Here is a 26,855-nt window from a genome sequence, read left to right on the forward strand (position 1 = left end):
TCTTTTACATAATTACATAGATGAGTCTAAATGTTGCTATGTGAAATCTACTGACATCACATATTATAGAATAAAGGAGAGATGATTACCTGTCTGTTTGTATGAAGTTCCCATGCAGACTCTAACTGTGTTGCTATATTCCTCAGTGTTACAACTACTCCTCGAGGCATGCTTTCAACGGCTTTAAAATGATCATCATATAAATCTCTTGCCATAGTGCGTACCTACAAAAGGATTTTCATAATGTGAATAAGACCACTTTATTATTCGAGATTCCAGAAACAGAAACCTGTCATACAATATACATAAGATGAAAAGGCTGTGAAAGGATAAATAACACAGGAAAACAAGGAAATAAGCAGAATCTTACTGAAATTTATAGAAATTAAACTTTAACAATCATTAAAACATTCCAACCAACTACACAACTTCCATCAATTCAAAACAACAACTGGAACAAGCAATAGATGAATCATGCATTATATACGCCAGTAACTTTAAAAAATAAAAATAAAAATAAAATAAATTATTTTCCTTTAAAAGAGTACAGCAAATGAAATGCTCCGGACTAAAGCAGCTGCAAAACTGCGTTGTTGTAAGTTTGGTTTGCCAGCTGTCCCCTTCAAACTTAAATTGTATATAGCTGAAATTAAAGAATATCTTAAACCTCTAAGAGAAAACTATATCTCATACACATAATGAAAAATAAAACAAAGTCAATTAAATTTGAAGTATAAAACTCATAGATGTTTGCCAACCTTCTGTTTTGTCTTCTCCAGTTTAGATTTTAACTTCCTTCCTCTTTTGCCAGTCCAACCAGTCACAAATTCTGATCCTGCAATATATTTTTAGAAACGTCACAATTCCCACAGGTGTGTAAACAAAGAAACTACCTGGTATATACGTGCTCCTACCTGTGCATCATACATACCTACATACTTACCCAGAGAAGTTTCGGCTGTAAATGAATGCTTTGTTCCTCTGTTAGATTCAAACACAAAGCCTGGCAGATCTTCTTTCAGTATTGTAGCTTGCTGACCATCTGAATTGTGGATAGCAATTTCTCCTTCTTTTAAACAGGTAAGTGACCAATTTCCCACAGTAAGTTTAGTTGGCCCAGGTGCTGATAAAATTGGCTGACTTGCAGTAGATGGCTTTACTTGGCTTCGAGCTCTTTGCAGCTTCTCTAGGAATTCACTCCTACTTTCTAGTTAAAAAGAAACAAATATTTTTTGTTTCTTCTAACAATTGATTTCACCATCATGTATCTCCCAAGAGCAAAATAACTGAGCACATTCAATGCAAAATTAAGTTTGAAATTAAAAGTTGTGTTTTAAAATTCTTCCCACTATGTATTCCAGCAGTGATGCATTCCCCAATCACATCAAAATGGACCACAACTCTTTATACTAATATCAAAGAAATCCATGATAAGCTTCGTTTTGTTAAAATAATTTAAATCTCATTATTGCCAGCATGAACTACTCATGTTTCTGAAACAGAAAACAAAATGAATCTTCCAACTGGAAAAGAGCATCAACTACATTTAGAGCAAGTGGAGAAAAAAAACATTGAAGCTGTATAAAAAAATGGAAAAAATATCACAAAAACTATAGAGAACATGATGAGATACAGACGTGTGTTAAAACTGAAATAACGGCTACTTGTTGAGATTAACTGTCATGTCAACAAAACAGAAAATATTTTTACAAGTTATATTAAAATTTTAAATTATCTCCTTTGTAGAATTTCAACATTCACCTTCTCTGAGGGAAGTATGAACCAAGTCTAATGGTACCAAACGAGAACTGATAAGAAGCAGATATTTTTATAGAGATAACAGATAAAGAAACAGGCTCATATCCCACTTTTTGGATGTGCAGGTCATCTAGCTTGAAACTATTCTGAACTACTCAATTTTTAAATTTTTGATATTGCTGTAATCAAAAGAGTGCATTAGAAATGTTAATGTAATTCCAGAATATCTGATGAAATCATAATTACATTTGTAGCCCATAAATACATAAAATTGTTGTTTTCTGTTTGCTGCAATGACTTACAAGCTATGTTTTTTTAAATTTGCCATCTTTTTCTGCTGCTTAATACATTTTAAAAAATCAACAGTCTTCTGTATGCAAAAATAAATATGCACTCCTGAGGCATGTCACTCTTTAGTGCTTAAAATTTGTAGCATCCAGTGAAGTTAATTAAAAAAAGAAATAAAAATCTGTTAATGAAGCTCTTATAAATTTCTGTTAAGTATACTTTTACCTATTTACTAAATTGTACATCACACTGAAAGTGCAATGATTACGCATAGTTGGAAATAATTTTTGGGATCCCTTAGACAAAATTTTGAAACTCATTCAAAGAACTGCCGCTGAATTTCAATTTTTGCATTGAATTTTTTTTTCCCTAGGAATTCAAACAAACAATTATTAAGCTAAAGTAGAGAGGAGTGAGGACAGACCTTCCACAAACATTTGAAGTATACACATTTCTCCACACTTCCCCCATCATGCAATACACACCAACAAATTCCATTAGTCAACCCACTATACTCCTGCCAGCCATTAAATTACTAGAAAGTATACCATGGGATTAATCAGCAATGATTTAGGACAGCACAACACATTGTACAGTTCAAGACTTAAAGAAACTATTCTGAATCAATGCTGTGTTGTAGGATTTTTAGTTAAATCTTAAACACTAGTTTTACATCTCAAGAGAAAGAGGCTGCTGCACATGCTTAACAGGTTAAACATCAAGCAATGACACTGCAATGTCAGCACTCCTTAGTAGACGTCTGCTTGACAGAAAAAAAAATAGGAAAAAAAGGCCTAATTTAACCCTAGTTTAGCTACTTGTCTTCCATAATAACCATGGTAGAGATCTTGTTCAAAAATTTGGGATCTACTCAATAATTTAAGAAAGTAAAAATTTTTTTAAAAAAGATTGATAGGAACAGGCATATAATCTTAAATCGACAATCTAAGTTCTCTTCACTCGCATTCAATTACTCTCCTATAGAAACAGTAGAATTCCATCCCATTCCATCTAGTTGGAAGGAAGCAAGCAGAAGTTTCATCCAGGAGATGCGATGATTAAGAAATAAGTCTCATGGATTTTCTTAGAATTATGTTGTATGATAAATCAGTCTATCAACACAACTGTTTGCCTTGTTTAAAGAATTTGAGAATACACTTTGTCAAAAAAAATTCAGGAGTGGTTTCCATAGTGTTATAATCTAGAAATGCACCGAATCTCGACTTGTCTTCACATCTAAAAATTGAGGGAAAATGACATTGGCACTTCATTTCTATCCTGAATTGTAATATAACATGTACTGATATTTCACTCTACAGCTGGTTGAAAAATAAGTATCATAAAGCATTTCACATCGATTGGTTCATAAATGTATGAGCTACTGCAAAAAAGATGAAACAAAAAGAAGGGTTGCTTTTACATCCATAACAAGTTGTGTATTGTGTACAGAAAATTTAACAAAACTCTGTACATTGCCAGTGTATAAGGTCGGTCCCCTTATCATCTCTCCAGCAAACAATTAAGACACTGTAACTTGTTTCCCAGTCTTGACGAGAAACTTTCTGTTACTTTATCTCCAAACACATGCAATTTCATTCTGCTAGCTAGAAGCAAACAAGAGATTGCCATTTCAACCTGCTTTTCTTCGAACAGCCACTACAAAGTGCTTTTAATGACTGGGGTGAAAAATTAAGTATGCATGAAGAAGAAACAAAACAATACAAAGTTAATACACTTTCACTGGCAAGATGTTCACTTTACACAATTCAACAAGGAAGTCAAGTTACGGTCACATGCTATCTCATGAAAAGCATCACAAGTAACTGACCACCTTCCACCTGTTTACTTCCTTTACTATTTAGTAAGCCAATTCCTGCAAAACAAAATAACTCCAATCAAATTATATAAGCAAATCAAATAATCTCAAAACTTAGATTTGAACTGAGAAAAAACTACCTGAACTATCAGATCCTCCCTCTGGGCTTCCACTGGAGTACATTGTGGCCAGTTTTCCATCCAAGATAAATCTGAACCATCCATTACTACCATTAGACAGTTCCAGGGCTGCAGCATCACTCCAGATGTACAAGCAGTCCCTTCCCCTAATGATTGACCAGTCCCTCCAGTGATATGGTTTACCCTGCTGCAGCTCCTTAGCATCCTCCTGTGGTTCATCCTCCTACAAAAAAAAAAAAAAAAGTACTTAAACACAAAACACACAAACAAAAAACACCACAGAAAAACAAAACACAGAATACAAAATTTTTTAAAAAAGATTTAAGTGTAAAACAAACTAAACCCTTCTGCCTGTAAAATACATCTTTGAAAGCATTCATTAACAGAACTACTTTGAAAAAGTTTCAGATGCCAATCAACTCAATAACAGCAGCCTACTGACTGGGGTAACTACCTCTCTTCAAAACTCACTTTGTGAGAACAGAATGCTTAAGGCAGGAAGAGACGTCTGACAGACATCTTGCCCAAACTCCTTCTCATATGCAGGGCCACCCAGAACCAGTTGTCTAGAAACGTGTGCAGATGGCATCAAAACTTAAGGCATAACAAATCTTAATTAAATGAATAATACAAGTGTCTGAGCTGTCTCTAAATGACTACTGGAAATCAGCAAACAACTTCAACATGCAGTTAAGCTATTCATTATGTAGAAAATTATTTTCATTTTTATGTTTTTAATATATTTCATACAAATATTTAAAACCACCTACAGCTATCTGTTCCAATGTGCATGTATAAGATGCACAGCAAATCAGTGTCCACTTAACTAAGGACGTACAAATACGAACACTCAGTAAGTAACAATACGCTAAGAGGAAACTAAATTACAAAATAGCAACATCAACAACAAAAAACTGGCATACAATAAGCATTAATTTAGTAACTTATCTAGCTACCTTCCACTGGACATTTTCACAGTACCGAAAATTGTTTTAGAAATGCTGGTTTTATAGGAACAAATAAATGTAGCATTTCCGTACTTACTTTCTCAGGTTTAGACTCCTCTTCATTCTCATCATCAGATGAAGGTCCTGCCAAAGTTGACACTTTACTGATTACACCAAGTCTAGCCAGTTGGTCTAGAAAAAGATCACCACCTTTATCCACCAAATCCCTTATGATCTGCAACGCTAACAAATGGCCATCATCATCATCCTGTAATAAATTGAAATGGAAAGGAAACAATAAGTGAGATCTCTTTACTTAATATCTTGACAGGATGAACTTCATACCCAGTTATAGATGAACACTATGAACACTAAAACATTCACTGTTAATAAGCATGTGGAATTGATGAGCATAATCTTTTTATTTTATTTTTTTAAATAAAGTGGCTTTGGGAAATGTTACTTCTTCCTACCTCTTGATCAAGAACTGTAGCTGTTATCTCAACCAGTATTGTGGGCAGATTGTGGCCAGCATCAGAGTCACAAACCTCTTTCAGCAGCGCCTCAGAACAAAAATGTATCATTTTTCTAATGAGAGCAAGACTTGCTTTCCTTTAAAACAGATGACAGGAAAAAGATTTATTATAAAGAAAGGAAACAGTACTCAGGGTAACAAAAATGTTCAAGATAAAATTGCTTTTGCACTACATCTATGCAAGTTTACAGAAACAGTTTTTTGAAATGAGTTCCTGTTCTGGAACAGATTTTTAAGTGCCAGATAAACTCCAAGAATAATCTACCTATAGATCTTAATTCTACAATACTATGACACTCTAACATACTCCAGCCTTTTTCACCCTTCTCTAGTCAAATCAATTCCACATTCTACCTTCTTAGTGATGGCAGTTCATTTCTGCATGCACCATCTGACACTTAGGTATCTATTTCAGTCTTGAGCCTGTCACACGCTTTCAGCCATTTCGGTTAGATCCCTAGAGTTCTGAAGTCTAAAATTACCATTAGACCATCCCACTTTCCATGTTAAAAAGCAAAATAAATTCAGAAATCAATTACTTGTGTACGGTTAAAGATGATTTTTTATTCCAAGTGAGTTTTAAACATATGATTAACCACATTTGAAAATAAAACTTTAAAATATGAAAAGCTACAGTCTTCAACAGCAGTTAATTACACTGCTTAACATCGCTTCTTTTTCCCTTTATTTAAAATGGCCTAATTTAAGCTGCCCCAAAGCATTTCATCCCTAGAAGTACTCATACACTGGGATCACAAGTAAGAGAGTAAGCGAGTAAGCAAATATTATATTTGTGCATAAAAGACTGAGAGGTTAAGGTGAGACAAAATTTATCACAAACACAGTATGCCACCCACAGTATTGCTTTTTAAGTATCGAATTAGATTGCTTTCTCTCAGTAACAAGCATCTTTCCCAATTGATAAACACTTAAGCTATAAAGAAGCTTTCTACAATAACTTTTTCCAGTCTGAGCTCCCCCATGTATGTACCACTTCATTAGTTTTCCTCTCCTAAAAGAGCACTTCCATTACAGCAGCTGTAACCAAATAGAATATCCATAGTGCAAGTTACCATAAGAACACAGTATTCTGTCATAATGCTCCCTGTAGTCAAAAGAACACCTTTCTCTCTCCAACTTTTGCTGATCATATTCCTTTCAAGACACCAATTACCCAGAAAGGAGGAAAGAAAGCTATCTAAAATACGATATAAAATAAGACTCAACACTTTTCAAACCATCACTTCTATTTGAACAAAAGCATGTTAAAATACCACTTGCATTACTCTACCTTTCAGATGTGATAATTTTTACTAGAAAAAAATTTATCTTCACATGTTTATCAGAGACTATTAAAAAATGAAAAAATATGCAGGGAAATTGACAATCCCTCCTATTACCTTATTGAAGGCAACATAGTTTGTTGAAATGTTTGTGCAAATACAGGCAATAATCTTTTCAAGTATATAGGTGCCATTTCTGGATCGCCTTTGGGTTCATTACATTCTTCCTCATCCTTGTTTGCATCCTTCTTTTTCTTCTCATCTCCTTTGTTAACAGGACACATCCAATCCCCTGGAAAATAAACAAACAAAAACAACCTTCACATAAAAAGTTTACTTTATTAAGATCTGGATGTCCGAACAGTAATATACATTTCTAAAAAGTAAAATTTATATGTCAAGAAATCGTATTTGTAAAGAAAGTCATGAGATAAAAGTACTACCAAAGATCACTCATTAGAGTAGCTCAAACTACTTAAAATAAAGACAAACTAACAACTGTCTATGACTAAAGCGCTACAAGAGCCTCACAAGCAGGTAAAGCGCAGTTTACATGTAGAAAGGATGCCAGAGAAGCTACCAAGACTGATACTTCCTGAAACAGGGCAAACAGCTGAAGATCAGTACCACTGGCATTGCTTATACCCACTAAGTTTCTTCTGCAGCTCCCCTTCTCTTAAGAACATGTGAAATGTTACACGCAAGGATGGTCACAAAACACTATTTTCTCATGAGTTTTGGGTTTTTTTTTTGAGTAAAAATTCTAATAACTGAATTAAAAGGGTAAGGAATTAAAATCTGCACTCACCTGGAGACTGTAGAATAGCTACTACTTCACTGTGACCCCTTTCACGAGCTTTGTCTAAAGGAGTTTTCCCATCTTCATCTCTTAAATCAGGGTTTGCACCATGTCGCAAGAGAGTCTGAGAACATATATTATCGAATATTAAATAATATTAAGATTTCTTAATTCAAAGATATAAATATATTTTTCCATACATTCTTCCAACATTTTTCTCACACTTTCATGCAAAGTTAGAATACAATGTGCTTCTTATATCTGTAAAACTGATAACTACTTTTATTCATATTACTGACTTACTGTAACCAAAACTTTGTATTGCAATAAACACAGTAAAGAACAAGCAAATATTTGACAGTACACACATTAAACATACTGCCTCAAAGAATTTATATATACTACAAAGCAAAAATTCAGTATATAAGGCTTCCTAATAGCATCAGTTTATATCTTACCTTTGCTACCTGAGGTCTTCCAAAACATGCTGCATAATGTAATGAGGATGACCTCTGCCCTCTGTTAACATCAGCACCCCTTTCACAGAGAAATTCTACCTATAAAACAAGAAAAATCAAACAAGTTTTTCTACGTCTTGGTTTACAAAAATAACCTAAACTTTTAAGATTCTCTGAAATCTATTTACCATTTCCTGAGTTCCAAAAGCTGAGGCCCAGTTTAAAAGAGTTTGTCCTACGTCATCCATGAAATTTACTTCAAAAGCTGAAAGACACAATTAAAAATAACTGAAATATAAAATATTAAAAGATTAAGCTTCAGCACTGTTTCTTAAGCAAATGGTAGGTCTGAAAAAAATTAAACATTTTCAGTACAAACAATTATACTGTTAACTGTAATCCAGAAAAAAGGGAAAAGTAGCATTGGAATTATTACTACCAGGAACTGTTGTGCATTTAACAAAATCAACTTGTATATACTATTTCAAGGTACCACCTAAGTATTAAAACACCATACATTATAAAAACAGAAAGATAAATAAAATATCTAACTTCCATTTCAGACAATTTTTGCTTACCTCCTGTGTCAATAGCATCTATTAATGCATCGGTATCCTTACTGCGGATGCAGTCTATCAGCTGCCGATGAGAACGTTCACCAGAACTATCCAGTCTTCGCAATCCTGGAATTCTGCCTGTAGATCCAGCACTGGATTTTGGCAGGGCTTTTCTCCCTTCGAACAGTAGCACCAAAAGAAGATCTACTAACCGCATGGTATCCAGTACACATCTCTCATCACCCTGCAACGCACTTTCTATAGAATCTGGAAGTTCAGATCTTAGGAGATCCTGGAAATAATTAAAAGTCTGAACAATAAAAAATATACAGGGCTTTAGAAAATACTATCAAAATTGGGTTTCATTTCCATATGAAATGTTTCAGCTTTTTTCCTCCTCTTGATAAATAACCTATGTGTGTGTGTATATATATAAAAACATATACACACACACCTTTCATAGCCTATAAATGTATACATAAAACAGCAACACAAGTCTTGCATATACTAAAGGAATATGTACAGGAAAATGGCCTAAGAGAATAAGAAGCTGTAGTATAAAATGATTTCTTACATGTGTTACTACTGGAGAGCCTCTACACAGGGTTGACAACAGGCTTACAATAGTTGACACCTGATTACTTAATTTAGAGTCTGCAGCTGTAGATGGTGCTCCAGTGCTAGTTCGGCCAGGTTTGCAAGCTGAAGATGGTCCTGATGCTGTCCCACCAGCAGCTGCCATGCGAGATAACAACTCCTCAGTTAATCCATGCTTAGCTAATGGAGCTGGGTCAACTCCACGACGTGTGAATCTGTCAGCTAATGAAGCAAAACATCGCAGAGCTCCATCTGAAACCTAAGAAAGAAGTAAGTGAAAAGATGAATAATCTGTCACTTAAGGTGCTAAAAGGACATTCCCAGAAACAAAGAAAAAAAAGCTCATTTCCCCAAGCTCCCTCCGTATTTAACGAGTGGAGACGGTTCAAAGTTGAAACACAACAATATTCTGAAACACTCACTAAAGGACTGTACTGTTTTCTTACCCCTTTGTCTCTTATAATGATACAGGAAAATTGTGTAAAATTCAGTACTGTATCTCCTTAACTACATACACAAAGACACGAACGAATATACAGCAACATTTTATTAGAAAATTTGCTATTAAATACATTTAAAAGTTTTTAAGCCCCCATGTAGTTATATATGTTGTTCTTACAAGAGATACAACTACTTATAATCCCCAATAGTAATTGTCTACTCTGATAACATAGTTCAATAAAAAACAATCAACTGAAGTTTGGTATTTAGGCACTGAGTGCAAAACATTTTGGTTGCTTTGATGTTAGAAATTGTTGAAGTGATTTTTTAATTAAGCTGCAAAAGGGAAAAAAAAAATAAATAGAATAAGAGAGTGCACTAAGTTTTTACTTCAACTTTTAGACATTTATTGAATTTCAAATTTGTTCTTTCAAGGTACAAGAACAATTTTTAAAATATTTGAATTTTATATATTGATAAGATACTCTACTATGTTATAATTTCATAACACTAAGACTACGTTATATTAACCTGCTGCTTTCTTTTAATGCCATGCAACAAGCCATTAGCAGAGATACCAATTCAGAACTGCCAAAGCATTAATTTACTAAGTATTTGATAGCTAACGTTGTATTTAAAGGTCCACATACTTCTCTTCAGTAAAATAAATTTTGCAATTGTCCCAAGCCTACAAAAAGGACTAACGGGCAGAAGTGGTTTACAACATTTAAGTAACCCCCTGTCCATCTGACAGGGATACGTTGAGTTTTTTCTGGAAAAAATAATAATAATAAATATGTATATATATATATAAAATATATCAAAAAATATATATAAAACCTGAAATTCAGATTCCTCACTGAAGTTTAAAGAATAAAAGTGCAATCCGCAGTGACACTGTGGAAATAAAGCTTACTGATGATCCTCTTAACAGCCCAGCAAAAAATACTTCTGGCCAACTGCCCAGGAAAAGGATACAATTTCTCCTCATGCTTGTGTTGAAAACAGAGCATGGGGGTTGCCTTGAATGTCTCTCATCTATACTGCACATTACACTAGAAATGTCTCTACTCATCATATCATGGACTTCGCATATGCACATCAATGTGAGCTGCTTCTGGCATGTTTGCCTTCCTAAACATAAGGCAGCAAACCAGGCTCTCTGAAGTTTAATTAAAAACAAAAACAAACAAACAAAACAACCCAGTATCTGTTCATCATCAAATTCTAAGTTAATACAATCCTTAGTCCCAAAAGTGACATCAATTTCAAGTGCAGCCCATTTTCAAATCGATTATCACATATAGAGGCCTTAAAGACAGTTGCTACACAGATTATTGAATTATTAGCCATTTAGCCAGACTATATTAAGTTAAAAATCATAAATCTTCACAAAGTTGAAGACTTGATAAACAACTATTCTCATGACTAAATACAGCACTTGCTGGCATGGTCCCTGCATGCCAAACATTCTGATTTATCAGTACTTTTATAAGAGATTTTTTTCTTTATCTTACAATGGTGACTAGATACGTTCTCTGACATTCTGCTGCCATTCTTTGACAGCAAGGGGTATAAAAAATTCCTTTGATCTTTATGTAAATCATAATGTAAACAATTTACCAATTTCACCAGAACTGCTCTGTCAAAAATACACAAGCAAGGTTCAGCTTACTTAGTCCTGCACGATGGACATCAGTTAACAAAGAAATTGTACTGTGAAAGATATTTATACTTTTTCTCACAAATCATAAGTGAAGTAGGAAGGTTAAAAAAGCAAACATACATAAGCTGTTTTTGAGGCCTCATTCATTTGGTGTGAACTCTACTAATCAAGTGCAATTACTCACTGGCTACCCAGACTTGGTCACAAAGTGACCAAGAAGAAAAAAAAGAAAATAAAAAAGAAAATGACAGGAAGTTACTGGGCAAATCCAGAACAAAGATCATCATCTGTCATAAATCCTTCCTTCACAGAAAGTATACAGTTCTCAAATTCATTTACTATCAAATGGACTTCTCTGAGCTTAAGCAAACTCATCTTTAAGCATTAAATACTGAAAGACAAAGTTTATGAAAGTTGGAATTTTTGCTCAGATCTCCAATCTCCAAAAAAAAATTTTTTTTGAAACATTTTAAATGAAGAAATAAAAACTACAGACTTATGATCTAAACTTCAGAGTTAGCTTGCCTCAAATGGTCAGTGATTAATCAAGTTTTATGTCTAAAAACCAAAGGTGCTTGTTCATTTGCAACAGCCATCTGATACGTGGTTACTTCAAAAAGGTCTGAAAATACAACAGAAGTATAGCACACAGTCAAAAAGACTTACCATGCCACATTTGGGAGTCTAACTAAACAAAAATAGGGAGTTGGGGTGGAGTAAAGACAGGAATAGGGACAAAGGTGGGATAGAAACTGGGCCTGAGAATGGCACTGACAAGAAACCTGGTCAGGATGTAGCAAAAATTTGACTGAACAGCTATTGCAAAGCATTAATGTGAAATACACAAAAGAATGGTACCAGTGGGAAAATTAAAGGAATTATTTCCTAGATTTTACATTACCTCAAGTTTATAAAAGTGTTGTAAAAAAGTGATGTTGGGTCTACAGTAGTACCGTTTAAGTGGCTTCCAGTACTATATATTAACATGTACTGTGGATGTTTTTGTTGTTTCCCTTAGCCAGGCAACAGAAAAACAAACTAAACTTTCACCTTTTATTTACAGTCAGTATAATACTGACTGAAGCACAGATATAAAACAACTACTTCAGATGCTATTTCCAAGAAAAAGTCACCAGGACATTTCTAAATAAATAGTCAGAGGCAGGATAAGATCATATTCACACAATAGCACTTGCAGTTAAACACTAAGCAGTATTTATATTCTCTTGTCATCACAACTGTAAAAGAAAACTACCATAATATCCAAATATAACCACTACTATGTAAACACCTCGTTATGAAGACTATATAAAAATACAAAGCCATTCATTTATTAAACATAATGGATGTTAAATTCACAATTTATTGAGCCAACAGTTACATTACCTGATGGTCTTCATGTTTTAATAAACTAGACAGTGATTCCACGCAGATCTCTAATGAAGAATCCTGAGGTTCCATTTTGCCACACAGCCTGGATACTACAGCCATAGCAGAATGTAAAGTATCTTTATGAACAAGATGTCCGCTGTCACGAATAAATGTCAGGACACAGTTCAACCCTCCAGCTTCAAACACAGCTCCTGACTCACGGGTACAGATTAATTCCAACACCTAAAATGAAATGAAATATGATTACAGTACATAAAAATACAGTTAGCTGTGTATATACACCTACAGAACTTAAGGAGGCAAAATAACATAGGAAAACCTCTTCAAAACCTATAAGGATTCAAAATCTCCAGCACACTAACAGTTTTATTTTAAGATACAGGACCAAATACAAGAAAATCCCTCCTACAGTAGTTTTATTGTTGTTGTTTTGTTTTTTTCTTTAAAAAGTGTTCATAAGGAAGGCTAAATAAGATCATCTTTTTCTGAGAGATTAGGTTTCGGGTAACACACAACTGAGAGCTCTGAAACTTCCACAAATCCTGTTACTTCAGTGATACTCTTTCAAGTAACCTGGAATAGCATAAATAGGAAATGCATGTGTAAAGTCTTAGTTTTAGTCCTTGATTACTACAGCCTACGTGCTATCACATAACAAGTTACACTATATGGAAAAGATTTTGAGGGTCTTGTAAATTCTTCTGAAAACTTCACAAGGCTGCACTGGAGCTACACCCCATACTATGGAAGAGACAGCAAACAATTAAGTTTTTTTTTTAACAGTAGGTGAATTATAAAATTAGCCCTCAGCATGCTAATCAATTTAGACAAACAGGAAAACTTTATTCTAGAATTTTGGGGTTTTTTTTGTGTGTAGATAGATATATTTCTTTTTCAGACTGACAATAAAGCTAAGAAGCACAGATGGCACATAAACTTTAACATACTACACGTCTTTGCTTCATTTTTTTCTTTTTGATGATATACAGGATTTGAATACAAGCAAACTGTTCTGGAATAGCAAGTTCTCCAGATCACTCTTAAACAAGATTCTACAGAAAACATACCTTCACGCACTGCTCAGCCAAATCTCTGCTGGTTCTGTTGTTAAGCTCAACAACTACTAAACGATTACAAAGTGCCTTGATAGCTCCATCAACTCCGACAATCCTACGGGTGCATTCTGCTGATACATCCAGATAATAGGTGATGGCACGAGCTGTTACTTCTAATACATTGTCTGGTGCACTTTCATCAAGAAAAATTTTGCACAGTGCTGGTAAAAAAGTTCGAGGAGGACATCTGAAGGGAAAAAAAAAGATTAATTAGTACACTGTGCAAAATCCTCTACATTAAGAGATTTCATGCATCTTACATTAAATGACTGATGCTTTTCATGCTATTGGAAGATTCTAGATTAGTTTACAGCTGGTCTAAAACATTCAGATATAATGCAGGTATCTCACAGACATCCCAGAATTCAAATCAGCAACCTAAAAAAATGCCACAATACAGGCGGAAACCCAAAAGAATAAAAATATTGTTGAAATTCTGCATACATTAGGAAAAATATATCACCTTAGAAAGTTGTTTTTGAATTTAATCTTGCTTCACCAATCAATTCATTTTTTCCTCAATAGAGCTTCAGGGTTCATAATGAGATAACCAATTAACCATGAAATATTACATTCAATAATAAGAAATACAGATCTCAGGTACACTACATAATTTAATGCTTTGTCCGGCCTTTCTTCATGTTCTTAACATACCCACTTCCTTTCTTATCCTTCCTCACCTTCTCCCTCTTCTCCCCCAACCCTCACTTGAGCTGTACTTAAGGCAAATTCTTTTCCAACATCACATAATCACTTAGCAATTAACGACCTAATATAATGATTGTTCAAACACCAGCAAGGCATTTGATATGTCTCCCACGACATCCTTATAAAAAAGCTGAGGAAGTGTGGGATAGATGAGTGGACAGTGAGGTGGGTTGAGAACTGGCTGACTGGCAGAGCACAGAGGGTTGTCATTGGTGGTGCTGAGTCCGAATGGAGACCTGTAAGTAGCGGTGTTCCTTAGGGGTCGGTGCTGGGTCCGGTCTTGTTCAAAATCCTCATCAATGACCTTGATGAGGTGATAGTGGCCAATAGTGGCTACCCTCAGCAAGTTTGCTGATGATATGAAGTTGGGAGGATTGGCTGACGCGCCTGAAGGCTGTGCTGCCATTCAGCGAGACCTGGACAGGCTGGAGAGCTGGGCAGTAAGAAACCAGATGAGGTTTAATAAAAGCAAGTGTAGAGTCTTGCATCTGGGGAGGAATAATTGCATGCACCGGTACAGGCTGGGGGATGACCTGCTGGAGAGGAGCTCTGCGGAGAAGGACCTGGGTGTCCTGGTGGATGACAAGTTGGCCATGAGCCAGCAGTGTGCCCTTGTGGCCAAAAGGGCCAATGGCATTCTGGGGTGCACTAAAAAAAAGTGTGGACGGCAGGTCGAGGGAAGTGATCCTCCCCCTCTATTCTGCCCTGGTAAGGCCTCATCTGGAGTACTGTGTCCAGTTCTGGGCTCCCCAGTACAAAAAAGACAGGGATCTCTTGGAAAGAGTCCAGCGGAGAGCCACAAAGATGGTGAAGGGCCTGGAGCATCTCCCCTATGAGGAAAGGCTAAGTGATCTGGGTCTGTTTAGCCTTGAGAAAAGAAGATTGAGAGGGGACCTGATCCAGGTCTATAAATATCTAAGGTGTGAGGGGCAGAGTGGCAAGGCCGGACTGTTTTCAGCAGTGTGTGGAGACAGGACAAGGGGAAACGGCCAGAAACTGCAGCACAGGAAGTTCCACACAAATGTGCGCAAGAACTTCTTCAGGCGAGGGTGACGGAGCACTGGAACAGGCTGCCCAGGGAGGTTGTGGAGTCTCCTTCTCTGGAGATATTCAAGACCCGCCTGGACACCTACCTGTGCGACCTGGTGTAGGGAACCTGCTTTGGCAGGGGGGCTGGACTCGATGATCCCTGGAGGTCCCTTCCAACCCCTACGATTTTATGATTCCATGAAATGAAATACTTCAAAGGTGATGATGGGGAATCAATTGAAGGGGCCACATACTGTGATACTAGCCATAACAACTGCATACCTCATTCTAAGATGTAGGAAAAGAACAAGTACTGCAACTTTTTTTCTAATATATTGGTCTAGAAAAGGAGTCCTGAAACTTGTCTAAACCCAGACAGAGCAAAAACAACAGCATGTATTTGGTCTGAAAAACAGGTGAAGTACTCATTGATTAATTATTCTGTACACAAACCCAGAAGTCACTCAATACACCACCTGGTATGTACAGTGAGTGATTCACACACAAGGGCATCAAATTCTGGGAGTGCAAAATGCTGATTGTTTCCTTAAAGATCCAACCATGCTATGTGAAGTGATTAAATAACAATGCGCAAAAAATTCAAAGCCTGGTGATCCTTAGTGATGTGAATAAGTGAAGCCTTGATAGACATAAACGTCACATTTAACACTTAGAATAACATGGTTTATGTGTTGGATACATTAATATAAGGTACCACAGAATTGTTTGAGTTGGAAAGGAACTTAAAGCCCAGTCACTTCCAATGTCCTGCTGTTGGACAGGCTTGGAACTCATAGATTAGGTTGCTCAGGGCCCCATCTAACCTGGCCTTGAATGCCTTTGGAGACGGGGCATCCACACTTTCTCTGGGCAACATGTTCCAGAGCTTCACCACCCAATATCTAACCTAAATTTCCCCTCTTTTATTTTAAAACCATTCCTGCTTGTCCTATCACACTCTGCCCATGTATTGCTTGAAGACTTATGATTCAACAGTTTATAAAAAGACACCACACAAATGTCAACTTTGATTTTTTGAAAATGGGAACTGAAAGAACTCCACTTCTGTCTTTAAAATAGTTGTCTGGGAGAACTCAGATGACATAGGAAAAACACCAAGTCATCAAGTGCCTATCATTTATATTGAATTATTTGTCAGTACATAAACAGCAGCAATGTTTTTCTTGTAAAAACACAGATTACTGACAAAAACTTTGCTTCTTGGTTTGTTTTTAATTACTTTTTGCCAAAACATCTAGCTAGGTAGCTAGGTAGTCAGGAGTCATACTTTTTCAGTTAGGAGGCAAACAACAACATTCTCCTCTCACTGCTACAGCATCTGTATTCTGATCTAAAGGAATGCTTTCCAGTCTTCCAATAAGGGTACTATGTTGCATCATAGGGAATCAGAAAGAAACAGAAGCTTTGTCATATACTTGAACTGTGGAAATTACTTGGTTCTGGAAAGTTAAAAAGCTTACTGACTTAAGATAAAATTTGAAGACTACAGTAAAGCACATTAAATTCCTGTAAGAGCAGCAGTAACGCTATGAACTTCATGTTCCAAAAAAATTATCCCTTCCGAAAATAGCAACCAATCTATTTTAACAAGAGCTTTCACAGAAAATTCCTGCAAGCTACTTCGGCCTCTGAACTCTGTGTACTTGGTGTTTCTGTTAACAGTGCCATTCCAATGCAATGCTCTGAACCAAATGTAAACGCATCTATCAAATCATCTACTTAATGTGCAATGAGAAATCTGTTCTAAAAAAAAACTGAAAACCAGGATGGTTCATGAAGTATCAGTCATATAAGATGTATATGAAGAGGAAAAAAAAGCTTTATTACAGCTCATACGAATTTAAAACTAGCAAAAGTACAAATTTCATTTTACTCAGATGTTGTTACTGGGAGCAAAAATCAAACCAGACATTTTAGACTCCAAGACAACAAATGCACGTTTCTTCTCACTTCCTTAGCATAGGAAACGTAGAGTTGTGTCATCTTCTCTCCCCTCAAGTTTCTCTCAACTCAAACAATTTGGTTCAAGTTCTACACAGTACAGTAAGGCAAATGAAGTCATTATCCCTAAAGTTACACCAGAGAATAAAACATGTGCAGAAGTCTGAAGTATCTCTGAGATGGGTCAAACAGACAGAATCATGCTTCACTGGCACTGGGACTAACACTTTGGCCATTAAAACTACCACGAGTAGATTTATTAATGTTTTCTAAACACTGCATTAAGAATCTGTAATATGTAACTACTCTATGTTTTTTTAAAGGAGGTTACAGTTGGCAACATAACAAGTTTTTCAAGTCCAAAAGATGACAGCAACACTGACAACAACTTTCAAAATAAACTGAAGTCATCATCTGCATTCTCAGATAAAACAAAGATTTGAACAATGCAATCCACAACATCTGAGATACAATTTTCCTAGATAGGATCTTTAGGATATCCATTCACTGCTCTTTAACATTGTTTCAGATTAACACATTACTACACTCAGTTTCTTGCAGCACAGGTCTTCAACACTTAATATGCTATACAATGCTACAGGTTTCCACCTGGAAAAAGAGAAGTGTACAAGGTTCTTCACTACTCACATGTAACAGCTTCTCAAGTCAGCTACTGACTTCTTAAAATTCTATGAAAACATAATTATCAAGTTATATTTAAATGCATTTCTGAAATATGCCTTCAAGAAGCTTTGTCCAAACCACTTGTAGAAGTCTTTCACTCTTTAGGTCATAACACCCAAGATGAGACAAAAAGAATATCAAAATATAAATTATTTCCTTTATTTTAAACAATAGTTTGATGGTGCGGATTGCGATTAATAATGTTTCTATGCTAACCTAAACCAAGCAAACTAATGTGAACTTCTTGAGGACAAATATCATTGACTGACTTTCACTGATATCACATAAGCAAGCCAGCAGGAAGTAAACACATGTACGTGTCCTCTGTAAGTTTCAGATGTTGCCTTCTTCCTCCTGAACTTGTTACAGTCTTGTGACGTTACACATGTTAGATTAAGTCTGAGTCTCACTCATGGCTTGCTCGGAGCCTGTCTCCATACTACACTATCTGCACCTATCCAGAAAAGTTCGTAACAATCTGCTTAGCACCTCTTCCTAGTCTATTGCTTGTGACATGCAAGTTATTAATATTTGTCATGTTATAGCACGAGGGTTCTCATATCAGATCAGTATTTCACTTCACTAAGCAAAGAACAGAGTGAACAGATTCTATCCATCCTTGAAAACCTAACATCTAGTTGAACAACAGGATTGATACAGATGAGAATGCAAACTCATCACCCCACATTACTCAATCTTATCTCAATATCTCAGCAGTTTTGAGAACTATGATTTGTTTAATGTATCACATCTTTGCATTGGATTTCCATATTTTAGTTCCTCACTATTTTCAAAGCGCATTACTACCCATGTAGTGCCATCACCAGCATCTTCTGCTTGTAAGAGTAAGCCTCTACAGAAGGTTTTTTTTATTCCAGCTTCTCCAAGAGAAATCAAAAGAATGAACTGCACCACTCTCATTAGGCCCACAATTGCTACCTAAATTGCCACCTTGCGCATGCATGTAAAAACAGGGCAAGGAAGATGTCCTGCTTTGCTTTACTCAGAGCAGTAATATTCAGAACAAGCTGAGGATACACAACATACATGCCAAGTACTACTAGTCTTACTGAAGGCTGCAGAAGAACTCAGCCTGCTTTGAACTTGGATCTGTAATGAAGATACATCTGCTACCAAAGTATTTTGCCTAAGTTTGGAAGATAATGTAGAATCAAGAGCAGCAGTTCAATACAGTGAGAATAAGTTTGTTGCTTGATTAGACAAACCAGGTCACTACTGCAGAGTACTGCAGAGTTTTAAACACTGTGACTATCCGGTAAAGCATTCTCATACTGGGGAAGCAAATTTCAATATTCTACAGTAAAAACAGTGCTGTGTTTATTTTCTGGGGAAAACATACAGGTGTTCCACTGGACCAAGAACATTTCCTCTCACTGGACTCACGTACTTCCTATACAGAGAGTTCAGATTCTTTTTTGCCTGCTGAAATCCACTCAGGCCTTAACAGCTCCTGAAGTTTCTACTATCCAGGGAAGTACCACCTGCCATTGACACAGAACCTAAGTGTTGTTAGTCCAAAATAGCACAACAGGGAACACATCCTCAGTTGTTCGAGCTACAATAATCTCAAACGTGGATAAAATAATTAAAGCATAACATTACACAGCTGTCACATGTTGAACAACTTCAGTCATTTCACTGTAGGTATGGTATGGATAAGTGTTACAAACTTAAGTATTTTGGTGAGCTTTATAGTGATCTCCCTCTAATCCCAAAATCTGCATTAAGCTATTACGTGGGTTTCTAATAGTTGCAACTACAAGAATCTGCCCTACATGCTTAAGGGGTGACAATATGCCTGTGTGAGCGGTCCAAGAGAAAGGACTGGAAGGGGGAAAAGAGAGCAGCAGCAAGTAGGGAAATAAAAGGGATGCAACCCTGTCACGTCCATACAAATGAAGAGTACCCTTCCATTCTGCAGCTCTGTGAATTTCTGGTTATTGGCACTTGATTCCCGAGACCTAGCGGATGGTCTCTACGCATCAAATTGCCCTAACAGTTTCTGAGCTTCACCTCAATCGGATCTTGAGTTCAGACAGACACATCGTTACTGAATTGTAAGCAAAGGAAGCACAACAAAAAGCACTGCCCATCTGGAAGTAATTCTATCAACCAGGTCCTCAGAGAAGAATTTTCTAATCATCAGCATTCTAGGGTTTTTTGTTTGTTTGTTTAATGCAGAATCGGGTAAGAAAATGCACTTAACCCCAGCAGGAACCAAACAGGGAGTCAGACAAGCCATGTATGTTAAGCTTTAAGTCTAAGATAAATCCTTACTTCCTTAAGGATCCTGGCTTCCTTAGGCAGGCTAGTATAGAAGAAAGAGACCTGTTAAATATCTGCTACTGAAGATTAGGCCCATCAATTACGTAGAACCTAGTGCTGTTCCATCTAAGACCACACTCAGAACAGAAGTGTCCTCTGATAGGTAGCAAAGCAAGGCATTCAGGAGTATCCGTATCACAGTGGCTGCTTGTTGGATTCACCTCTAGAAAGCACTGAAAGAATAGTAAGACTCAGCAGCAGAGAAGTTGAGGGCATAATTACTGCACTAAATGGACAGATAGGACAGGACAGCAATCAACACAACTGCAAATAGAGGTTTGAACTGATGAACATTCCTTGAACCTCCAGAGTCAGTGACTCCACCACCTTCTTGGGCAGCCCATTCCAGCACATGACCACTCTTTCAGAAAAGCAGTATTTCATAACATTGTATTTGACGTGCATGTGTGTGTGAGTGTGTGTGTGAACTAAAAGAATTGACATATAGTAGAAAAGAAATTACCACAGCAAATAAATAAATTGCTGCAGCATGTTCAAAGTTGAAAAAAGTAACTGTTCAGAATGTCTGTCTGCAATGAAACAAACAAAAAGCAGTGTTTCCTTTAATACAGAAAAAAAACCTGTTGTATGTAACAGTTTTCATTCTTTCAAACTAGAAAATAATGCCTAACATAAGTTAATACGTAGCTTTAAAATTCAGAACTAAACATTATCAAAGCAATGCAATCATACTGATAAGATGTCAAGAAAGGCTAGGAAAACGTACAGCACCATATCAGCACAACTCCATATGCCAATGCTTATGCCTCAGTCTCTCCCGTCCTTCACAAACAGGAGCATCCATAAGAATGCACAATTCTCATACAACCACAGCAGGAGGCTCCTGCTAAGCCCTGAAACATAAATGAAGTGACTCAGCTCTTTTGCAGCTTGCCAGACTACGAAGATGCACAGGAAGTAAAAAACAGTCACTGTAAATTAATTTCTGTAACTACTTTTCATATTTTAAGCACATCCAAAAGCTTTGCCTAGAACAGCAACAACACTGGTAGTTTAAAGACTACTGTTGAGTTCAAACAAGAAACCAAGCCACTTCACTCCTCCAATCCAGTGGTTAACATTGCTGCTTCCCACATTACGGTGCGTTAGCCAATTCGAGCGACTGCTGTATTCAGTTGACACAGAGTCCTCACCACCTGACAAAGCCTTTGGCTTCAGACTCTTGGTCCCAGACATGTGACTTGTGGCAGAAAACCAAGCTCAGCTGCCTGCCAGCACTTGTGCTCAGTCCTAACAGCACACTGTCTGCACACACTGTCTGGACTACTCAGAGGCACAGGATCATTTAAACAAAATACACTTTAAAAAACACATAAATTACTTATTTTCTGATCTTAGTCTAGGTAATATATCAAGTCATACCTAAAAAGTGAGGAAGCACATCCTGGAAAGCAACTCTGAAGAGAAATAACTAAGATGGTGCTCCATGTACAATGTTTTGTAAACACCTGACTAAATTCTAGTAGCAGTAAAAAAAAGTGTACTACTGTAAACAGCACAGATGAAGCCAGGGTTGGAAAATATTTCTAGACTGAAGAGCTGGAGAGGAGGATGATCAGTAGCTGACTATATCTTTGTATATGCAAGTATGTTCACAGCGACGATGCTACTGACTTGCAGCCCATGCGGAAAAGGGGCACCGACTGCCAGGCAGACCGCAGCCAGCCCTTTTGGGAGCGTTAACTCCGTGAAGTGATTCTGTCAAACAGGATGCTCAGTTCAGGAGTATCCAAGAGAAATAAAGGGATGTACAACATTACAAAGGATGTTGTATTTAGCTGACCTAGTATTCCTGTCTGGCATGTGTTACCATGAAGGTTCTCAAAATGACGAGACAAGGCTAGTTCATCTCCATAACATCCGTGACAACAAGACCATAATCCCCACTTTACAAAGAGCAACCAGAAAGAGGTTAGTGTGTTAAAACTCTTTACCGCTGCAAAAGTAAACAAGAAAAATTCAAACCAAGCACCAACAAAAAACAGATAGCCTTAGAAGTCAAAAATAGCTCTAAACATTGTGCTGTAACATGACAGCTGCCTGAAAAATACAGCACATACCCCTACTATCTCTGTACTTCCCATCCCAGAAAGGAAATCTGTGGAGTGCTGAAGATCCCACTACATTGAAGTCTATCCGCAGAGTGAGGAATTGCAGCACTGGCAATTTCACTGCTGCCACATCCTCCGCCTTTGTTTGAAGGCAACAAGTTAATGGGAATCACATGATTGTTGCCACCGTAGAGCTTACAATATTTCTTTTATTGAGCGAGATAGCTCCATCAGCCCAAACCAATAATTCACTAAGACCTTCTGCTTTGCATGGTTAAAAAACAACAAAAAATGGTAGCCTATAGTTGACAGCAATACTTATGGTTACACTTCAAAAAAAAAACAAACCCACAAACCACATATAGGTGTGACATAACTTTAAACAAATAGACAACCACCAAAAACATCTGGCAAACTTGTAAGGGACATACATCACGAATGACTTTTCGAACTTCACATGGGTAGAGCTGCCCTCTCAGCCTGTCAGTTTTATCATGACTGTTAGGTCTGTGAAAGGGCACTTCTTTACCATTGTTTAAATTACAAAGATGCTTCTAAAGCCAAAACAAACTTTAAAAATAGGTCTAAAAAAATAGCACTTCAAATTCCTATCCCTTTCTCTACAAGCAAAATTGCTTTTCTGTCTGTATCTAATTTTGACTTACAGGGGTTATACAATTGTTTACTAAACAAAAATAGCGCACAAAGTACTGAGCTGCTCTCCCATTTTGTTATTTTCTCTCCACTATGCAACACCAAGCAAATTTTTTTGTTGTTACAAGTTAAGCAGCCTAAAGCAAATTCAAGACAAACAAAGGAGACTGTGCTCATAACCATCAGGCTGATGTGGAGCTGAACTTTTCCACAGTCTCACTGGGTCAAATGAGACTTTTTCCACTAGAAGTTTATCTTACACTTGTTACTACACATTAACAAATCTATGGCAGAAATGCACCTTATCTCTAGTGAATACATACTCCATGAAAGAACAAGGTATAATTTACTGTAAATTAAAACTAACATATTCATCTTAAAAAAAAAGAAAAAAACAGTCCAAAACCTGAACAGATTTCTGTTTTACGTGTTAGAACTCAAATTCCAATCCTTTCTGTAATTTTTGTTTATGTTTGTGAAATAAGTTAATAACTCCTGACACCTCATTGTTGACCAAATCAGAGGTGACTCAGGGTAAAGCCAAAATGGAAGACTTCTTCTCTTTCCAAGCTCAACACCCCTCTGCACAGACACACATATGCATTAATTGGCCTATTTCATCTGTTCACAGAATAGGAAAGCTTTTACACAGGCTTTACTGATTGTTACACTACTGCCTTGCTTTATAAGGTTTTTTTTTTTTTTTTAGAATTTAAGAAAATAATTGAATAACATCTTTCTCACTAGGTACTTACTCTTACAGATAAAGAAAGCAGCATCACAAAACCTATGTCTGAACAATTTCCATTTCATTTCACCAAAATAAAGTGAAACAAAAGGGGAAGAAGAAAAGTTGCCACATGTTATTTGGAGAAGGCCAATAGTAATAATGGGGGATTGTAACTAATAGTGTCTGCAGGTCATTAAAATTACCTTTAACAAGTCAAACAATACCGTTCCAATAATATTCATAGAAAACATATATTTGGAACTCTTGTTGACGCAATAGAACACTATTAACTATTTGGGACTAACACTTAATCACAATGAGTTCTGCTGTTCCCACATTCAATGACTTTGCAAAACCACTTCTAGTCACTCAGGTTTCCACAGCTCACACTACTGGCTGCTGCTGCGGTGGAAATGTTAGCCATACTTCATGCAAAATGACTAACAGGGGCTGTGACTCATTATCACCAGAAGATGAATATGCCACCAATTGATTTTAATGCTAACACATGAGTAATGCTAAAAGCAATTTAATTAGATGTAATTTATAAATCCAGGGAAAATTAAAGAAACACCAATTATTTGGTACTATTATCTGACACTGGTTGCACACCCCACGTGTTGTGATACTGCCACAGTACTGCACAAAATACAGCATCACACAGTTATGACTACTTTCATTTTTGTGATCTGGTCTGAAAGATTAGTTTCAATATCCCCCATTTTTTGCACACAAATTATTAATTTTATAATACATCATTTCATTGAGAGCAGTTTGCAAAGTAGCTCTGTTACTTCTCTTCAATATTACAGCACAATGTTCTGAACCCATTTTTTTTTTTCTTTAAAATTTATTTTAGTTATTTCAGTTTACGATCATTCCTGCTAAGTGAGACTGTATATAATGGCACATAAAAGACTGCAGAAATTTGTCTGGAAACAATGCTGTGCTTTCAAGGAAAAGGCACAGCATTCATATCAATATTTTTCATGCGCCTGTTTCACTGTCAGTCCTCACCATATGCAGCTTTTAATCACCAGATGTACTTCAGTAGAAGTATGAACTTTTTCTTATGTCGTAAAAGCAAATAATTTCTTGTGTCAAAGAGGACTGGTACTAAATAATCACTCTCACTGATGCCTGAAATAACTTCTACTTTATTCTCCAATAAATTAACCATTTCTAAATTCCACCTTTTGATTGTTGAATTCAACAGATGAAAGTCTGTCAGTCAATGTCATGAACAGCAATAAACAGTTTAAAGATTTTGAAACAACGTCTGCGTGGCATACAAAAGTTTAGGAATGCTCTCCTGGTTTAACAGGACAGAAAACGGTAATGTCTACAGATTGTTTTTTTTTTTTTATTACCAGAAAAATGTGTCCACGTTCTAAATCATACATACGTTGAAACCATTTTGAAAACTAGTTACTGATAAACATGTTTGGTAATAGCACTGTCAGACAGTCCCTTTTACTTCTTCCAAAGCATTACTGAATAGCAACTTTAAAATAATCCTTGATATTATTTTCATTACTCTTTTAGGATGTGACAACGTTGGTTTCTTGAACTCATCTGGAAAAGTTTTTAAAAATACTTTTCAATTTCTTACAAGGAGCCTCAAAATAAAGAAAGTAACCTTGAAATGCAGGCTGTGATAGAGCCTAATGAAAAGCTCTCCACTGAAGAGTGTGTACTTCTCTCTACCTCTCCCATATTTGCAGTCACACTGTTCCACCTTCAGCGGTTATCAGCCACCTCTATACTCTGCTTTTATGCACTGTAAGAGCAGAAAACCATCCAGCTTCCTTAGTGCACATAATGAGCAGCAGCAAGTGATGATAAATGGGAGCAGTAGCCCTTCCTTTGAAAGGTGATGAACTACTGCTAGCACACCAAACACCACAGAATCACCACAATCAGTGTACCAGTGCCAATTAGAAGAAGCAGTTGAAACTTTGCTATTAAAAAAAAAAAAAATCACACAAACTGGCAGTCACACCCTGATAACATCTTTCCAACTCACATTTTATTCTCTTCAGTTTTCTGTTTGAAGGAATTTTACAACAGTAAAAAAAAAAATAAAAAAAAAATCAACTAATTAGAAGACCAGCAGAATTATACTGAAACTCAAAACAAACAAAAAAAAAGCTAGAAGATATTGTCAATGTTGTTTCTGTCATACATTAGAATTAATTTTAAAACCATAGTACCGTGATATCACTTACACACCTAAATGCTCCTAAGCCTACACACCTATGAAGAAAGGTAGACATGAAAGATGCCAGTCATACCATGAGAAGCAAAAAAAAAAAAAAAAAAAAAGGAAAGTTAGACTGAGAACAAAAAGGTGGAAAGGAGGAGAGAAGCAAGAAGATCAATATATGAACTAGGGAAGGAAAAAAACTAACCAACACAACAGATCACAAAAGACACGTCAGATTATGGAGCAGATGCAGGAAGATGATAGAAAGATTTCTAAAACAAACAAACAAACAACCCAATCCAAACAAAAAAGTAACAACACTGCTAACAAATACTAAAAACTCCAATTGTTTTTACTGCCTCCTCTTTCCATACTACTCACAGGAAGTAGTGTAACAAAAACACAGCAACAGAAGTGGTTACATCAGCACTTTGTGACAAACAGAAGAAAGGAGTGAGAACAAGGACTGGATACTTGGTGTACGGATGAAACAAGAAACAGAGCAGCACAAAGACCAACCTTCTTCAAAGAAAGGGCAAAATATTTCTGTAAAAAGTAGATAATATCTGGGATTCTTTTTGGTCTGCAGAGCTCAAAGAAGCTTGCACAAAAAGTGCTGCAAGTGCATGGATACACACATACATACAAAAAAAGTGATCATGATCGTTGTAA

The 26,855-nt window shown here is 36.4% G+C and overlaps 1 protein-coding gene across 11 annotated transcripts in view; it reads right to left on the reverse strand.

The window, feature by feature from the left end:
- HECTD1 (HECT domain E3 ubiquitin protein ligase 1) overlaps positions 1–26,855 on the reverse strand; it is a 55,783-nt gene that overhangs the window by 26,001 nt on the left and 2,927 nt on the right. For 5 of the 11 annotated variants that reach the window (XM_031593765.2, XM_031593768.2, XM_090141284.1 and 2 more), the window contains exons 3-16: positions 13,745–13,979; positions 12,672–12,899; positions 9,156–9,437; positions 8,603–8,891; positions 8,213–8,289; positions 8,025–8,123; positions 7,576–7,690; positions 6,885–7,059; positions 5,423–5,561; positions 5,047–5,217; positions 4,003–4,225; positions 932–1,207; positions 759–835; positions 90–224 (exon numbers count right to left, since the gene is read on the reverse strand). In XM_031593765.2, coding sequence (XP_031449625.1) covers positions 90–224; positions 759–835; positions 932–1,207; positions 4,003–4,225; positions 5,047–5,217; positions 5,423–5,561; positions 6,885–7,059; positions 7,576–7,690; positions 8,025–8,123; positions 8,213–8,289; positions 8,603–8,891; positions 9,156–9,437; positions 12,672–12,899; positions 13,745–13,979 — 2,521 coding nt within the window. The remainder of the gene's footprint in view (positions 1–89; positions 225–758; positions 836–931; positions 1,208–4,002; positions 4,226–5,046; positions 5,218–5,422; positions 5,562–6,884; positions 7,060–7,575; positions 7,691–8,024; positions 8,124–8,212; positions 8,290–8,602; positions 8,892–9,155; positions 9,438–12,671; positions 12,900–13,744; positions 13,980–26,855) is intronic. The other 6 variants (XM_090141286.1, XM_031593769.2, XM_090141285.1 and 3 more) reach the window with 3 other exon arrangements.

This window comes from Phasianus colchicus, chromosome 5, assembly GCF_987193195.1.
Source record: "Phasianus colchicus chromosome 5, bPhaCol1.hap1.1, whole genome shotgun sequence".
NCBI lineage: Eukaryota > Metazoa > Chordata > Aves > Galliformes > Phasianidae > Phasianus > Phasianus colchicus.